Source organism: Antrostomus carolinensis, unplaced genomic scaffold (genome assembly GCF_000700745.2).
Source record: "Antrostomus carolinensis isolate BGI_N321 unplaced genomic scaffold, ASM70074v2 scaffold28929, whole genome shotgun sequence".
Taxonomy (NCBI): Eukaryota; Metazoa; Chordata; class Aves; order Caprimulgiformes; family Caprimulgidae; genus Antrostomus; species Antrostomus carolinensis.
In genome coordinates this window covers 506-5911 of record NW_010336853.1, presented here as the reverse complement: position 1 = coordinate 5911, position 5406 = coordinate 506, and the positions used below count along the sequence as shown (strand labels likewise).

The 5406-nt window shown below is 51.7% G+C and overlaps 1 protein-coding gene across 1 annotated transcript; it reads right to left on the bottom strand.

Annotated features, from left to right (window-relative positions):
• Window positions 1-87: 87 nt before the first annotated feature.
• On the bottom strand, window positions 88-5376 carry LOC104530446 (rho guanine nucleotide exchange factor 10-like protein; the record flags this gene model as incomplete). The annotated part of the gene is made up of 14 exons (XM_029086748.1): window positions 88-174; window positions 460-581; window positions 1496-1596; window positions 1704-1831; window positions 2028-2143; window positions 2241-2425; window positions 2614-2628; window positions 3000-3145; window positions 3771-3944; window positions 4201-4293; window positions 4394-4510; window positions 4722-4901; window positions 4983-5060; window positions 5270-5376. Coding segments are annotated over 14 exons (1649 nt in total), but the record flags the coding sequence as incomplete, so codon positions are not given.
• Between the last annotated feature and the right edge of the window lie 30 nt (window positions 5377-5406).

The window sequence follows — 5406 nt, the reverse complement described above, 5'->3', positions numbered from 1 at the left end:
GGTGAGGAGCAGAAAAGGGGGGTGAGGAGCAACCACCAGCACTGGACAGGGTTTTTTTTTACCCCATTTTGGGGTTGTTTTACTCACCCAGAGGTAGCCTTGTGGCAACGAAGTGCTGACAGCGGAGAAGCCCAACAGTGAGGATTGCACAGGGTTGTGCACAGCAGCGCCGAGCTGAGGGAGAAACCAGGGTATGGGGGGGTCCACAGCACCCCCAAATTACCTCAATGTGTGCAGGGTATCAGTGCATGCCCCAAAAATCAGGATCCAGCCCAAGCCCAACTTGTATTTTCAGTTCTCCAGGATGAATTGCACCAATTTCTGCCTTTGCAACTAGCTTGGTCCTCCCATCCAGCCCATCCACCATGGGATTTTTTTCCTTTATTCCCCCCAAAAAGATGGATATGAAGGGGAAGGAGGTATTGAGAGGTTAGATAAGAGGTTGGCCATTGCTCTTACCTGTAGATCAAGGGCCTTGGAGGAGAAGGCAGGCATGTGGCAGGAGAGGATGGGGCACCAGAAAGGAGCTTTGCTCTTCTTGTCTTCATCGGGACAGAGCCAGCCCGGCTGGTTCTCCTCCCCTGCAGCAAGCAGAGAAGATCAAAGGTGGTGGAGATACCCCTCAGCATCTCTCCCCCTCCCTGATGGGACCCCAAAATTAGTAATATGGGCTGCAGAGCTCTCATCTCCAACCCCAAACCCATGATCATCTGCAGACCTGGGGCATATCTCATCCCTTTCCTTCAAACTATCACACCCCACTGCAGCAAGGAACCGCCTCAAGCAGCAGCAAAAAAAAGCCCCAAAACCCAACTAATAAATAGATATAAAGTAAAAAAAAAAAATACACCCTAATGTGTTTCTTCACATTAGGCTTTAATGTGTTTTCATTTCCAACTCATGGATACAGGATTATCCTCTAGGCATCCCAGATTTTAAAAGAAACAACAAAAAACAACACATAAACCGTTAAAAACAAGAGGAGCAAAAATTGTCTCAGCTCGGGGGGATCTGAGCCCTCAAATAGGATTTCAAATGAATTATTTTTAATTTTTTTTAACTTTCTTCCATTAAACTTCTTGGGTTTCTGGGGGTTTTTTTTGCTGCAGCAGCTGGTGGAGTTAAATAGGAATAGAGACAGGGAAGCAGCAGGAGGGGCGGCTCCTCTCATGCTTATTTATCCTGTTTCACAGAAAACAGGTCAGCCCTGACACCGTTGGCATGAAAACCAACAGAAACCCATCACCATACAACGCTGACCCAGAGATGCCACCTGAGAGCAGCAAAACACAAAGCATTTTGAGCCAGAATTAACAATTCCCATCATTTCCAGTGTGCAAATCCCCCAAAACGTTCTCCATCCCCATGCTCTGAATTTTTCCTCCTGACCCATTTCGTGTCAAAATGCTCAGAGTGATGCAAACCTTCTTCTGCTCCCAAATTTGGCTTCTCAAAGCAAGGGTGATGGCAAGCAATGTGCCATGTGGCTACTCACGCAGTCCTATCTTGGCCAAGTGCAGGCGGTTCACCCAGGAGATCTTGCTCAGGGGGTTTGGAGTGATGAAGACCACCATGACGCTGATGGGGCGGCCAGACATGTGTAGGGCCAGCATCACCAGGAGTTAAAGCATCACCAGGAGTGGTCTTCAGCCTCCTCCTCCTCCCTGGGGTGGAAAGAGCTGACCCATGATCTACAAACTCACTTGTCCGGCTTCCCAGGCAGCAGGAGACGGAGGCGGCATTTGTTGGCAGAGTGGATCTCCTCCTCCTTCACCTTCATCATCCTCTGCAGAGCCAAGCACCAGTCCTGGGCAACTGTCATGTTCAGGTTCTGGGAGAAAAGTCATAAATCATAGAAGTGCCTCCAAAACAAGTCTGAATTATCCCCAAATTTCATTTGTGGGGGTCTTGGAGGATGAGGTGTCCCACCAGTCTCCAAGGAACCACATGGTTATTGCAAAGCATCCAAGGTTGGTTCTACCCAAATCATGAGTTTGACCATGTAGGTCAAACTGGTATGTAGGTACCTGGTAGGTGCCATGCAAGGTGCTGATGAGAAGAGTGATCTGCTCCACCACTGCCAGGTCCTTCTGCAGGTCCTGAAGCTCCTGGAAGAGCCGTGGTGGCCCCAGGTAGACTTTATCTTGGATAAAGAAATGAAGAAATGAAGTCTATGGAAGATGTTCCATCCCACCCCACCAAAACCAGCCCAACATTGGGATCAAGGGATGAGCACTCACTGTGTGAAGCCTGCCCAGTTGGCGCGTGCTTCTTAGCACCAGCGTTGTGGATGACAACGTTGTCCTTGTCGTAGGCACCGCTCTCCTGTCCCACCTCCACCACCTGCACCTGCGGGAGGGCCGTGCTCCACTTCACCACGTATTTGGGACCCAAGGGCACCAGGCTGCTAATTTCCAGCTGGCCTCTGCCGAGGGAGGATGTAAAAAATAGATGTAAATAAATCAGTGGGTGCCGTTGGTTCGCCCTGCAAGCCCTTCCAAAATGCACTTTGCAAGCTGAGCCCCATTTGCAACCCCACACCGTGCACTGGTGCATGCCTGAACCCCCAAAATGTGGGGCACTCAACCACAGCAGATCACACTCAGCACCTACCCTGGGTTCACCGGCCTGGAAGAGGGGAAAAACAATTAATAAAGAGGTATTATTATTAACTCCTTGCTCAAGGAGGAGTTTTCTCTTTGCATCATCAACTTCCACCAAGCACTGAGGTCCCAGCAGGTTCCTGGACCCCACACTGTCTCCAGGACCCCACAACACCAAGGGATGGAGGCTTTGCATGGAGTCATGTCAGAAGTGGTTGGCAAAGCAATCCCAATCCAGTTGAATTCCCCCTCCAAAACAAGGTGGGATGGTTTCAAAAGCCCATGAGGTAGAGCTAAACAAAACCCACAAGCCCAAAATTGAGGTGAGGAAGGGGGAAGGACGCTACACTGGTGTTTTGCACAGTGATTTTGGGGTCTGGGGCCATCAGCACGTACTTGAAGTTGATGTTGGCACAGACCAGCATGTCATTGAGGAGGAAAACCTTCCGTTCCTTCGACTTGATGAGCTGCCCCCGGTCGCCGTACACCGTCTCCGTCAATGTCTCGCAGAGCAGGAGCTGTCGCTGCCCCGAGCTCAGCAGCTATGGAGGGGATGGAGAAGGTGAAGGAGGAGACCTCAGCCTGAAGGTTCTCACAAACCTCCTGCCCCCAAATTTGAGTTGCTTTTCCCTTATTGTAAGGATTTTCCTCCAGCTGGGAGCACACACGGCCCAGAGCTCTGCAGAGATGACCACACAACGTGCTCCAAGGCTGCACGACGCAAAAAACCCTTTGCACATCCAGCCACCAAAGAAAGACCAACGTGATCCTTTTGCAGCCCCTCTTGGGTCTCTTTTCATCCTCTGACCCTCAATCCTGTTCCCAGGGCTGAGCTGGCGGGTGCCCTGCTGTGGTTTTTGCCACCACAGTTGTCACCAGCCCAGGATGTGTCGCAATAGATTCATTTTGGGTTGTTTTTTTTGCCACCAAGAGTTGCAAAATCAGGCAGACAAGTCAAAGCAGCTCGTCCTTGCTCTTCCCTGGAGGGGAATTTCCCACCTCCAGCCTCAATATTTTCTTTTGTTCAACGTCATTTCAGAGAAAACAGGGATCCTGGCTTCCTGAAACTCCCCTGATGTGGAGAGGAAGGTGGAAGCTGCAAAGCTCAACCACCAGCTCCAAACCCCACCCATCAGAAGAATGAGGAGGTGAGGCTGAAGGACCCACCTTGTTGAGGCTGCTGCGGTCACTGATGCTCTTGCTGAGCTGTTGGATTTCAGTGACTTGGTCAGCCAAGCGTTTCTGCTCGTTGAGCTTCTCTGCCAATGTCTCCAGCTCGGTGAGGGCCAACTGGAGGGACAGACGGTCTGCATGGCCCTTAGGGGTGTTCTTCAGCATGTCCTAGAGTAGGAAAAGGATGGGGGACAAATGCCACCCCAAGAAAATCAGCCCCATTGCAGCATATTATGATTGGAAACACTTTTGGCAGCTCCAAAACCAAAAAAAAGCTTGGAAGATGATCTTTGGGAAAGTCCCCAAAGCTGCAATCAAGCTGCTCACTCAAAAACACATCCCTTGCTAAACCCTTCCCCACAGCACCCAGGCTGCAAAAAATAGGGTGCAAAGCAAGGAGGGTGGAGGCACCTCTCATCCGTACCTGCAGGAGCAGGATGAACTGGGGGAACCTCTGGATGGGCTTCACCATCAGCCCGTAGAGCGTGACTCGATCAGCACTGGCCATCTGCCTCTTCTGCATGGGGAAAAAACAAAACAAAATTAAAAAAAGAGGGGAGTTTGCACCCATAATGGTGACCAGCAGCACCATGCACCCACGTTTGGGTCCTGCTGACCTTGAGGAAGTCGAGGAAGGCAGGTTTGGTGAGACAAGCCTTCTTGATGAGGGACATGGCAGTGGTGAAGTTGTTGACGTAGTCGCTGTAGACATCCAGCACCATTGACTTGGAGAACTGAGGAGAGGGCAGGAGGAGACTCACGATGGCATGAGACTCCCCAAAAAGGAAGGGGGGAGGTGGGGACCACACTTTTGAAGCAATGCTGAGGATACTGGTGGTACCCCAAATTGAAGATGCATCACTTAAATCCTCCAACCCACCCTTGCTATCATTGAGAGGGGTCCAGGGGGAAGTTTAGCCATGATGCCCAGACTTTTCCTCCTACCGAGGCCACGAAGAGGTCCCCGATCTTCTCTGCTGAGTCCCACTCGGCCACGCGGGAGGCGAGGGCGATCTGGAACATGGAGTGGCACTGCAGGATCTCCTTCAGCCGGAAAAACACCACCTGGCACTTCCTAGCGCTCAGCACCTTCGGCTCCATCTCCATCAGCGGGTTCCTGTAATCCTGCAGGAGATGCCAATGCATCAGCATCTCCATATCCCTGTGTCCCCCCACCTTGAACCCCTCAAAAAAGGGGTCCCCCACCTGCAGGATGCGTTTCAGGGAATCCACGTAGCTCCGCTCGCTCTGCACGATGGAGCCCAGGATGTGCCGCCGGACCACCTGGAATGACATTGGGGTTCAGCCATGGACCCCCTCACCCCCCAAAAAACAGGATTTGAGGGGGGGTGATGTGGGCACAGCCTGGTGCAGAAGTGCTGACACGACGGTATCGCTTTCTGCTGACTTGCCCTTTCCTCAGTTGCTCAATCACAGGACCAAGGGGAAGCCGTGATCCCACCCCAAAAACCCCCAACCCGCCCCACACTGACCTGCTGTGGGCTCAGCCCCTCAGGCATGGGGCCCAGCTCTGGTGGTGGGTGCTTCATGTCAGAGACAGTGACCTCCAGGAAACCTGTGTCCTCCTCCTCTGACTCCCCTGCAGGGAAAAAAAAAAAACAAAACAAAA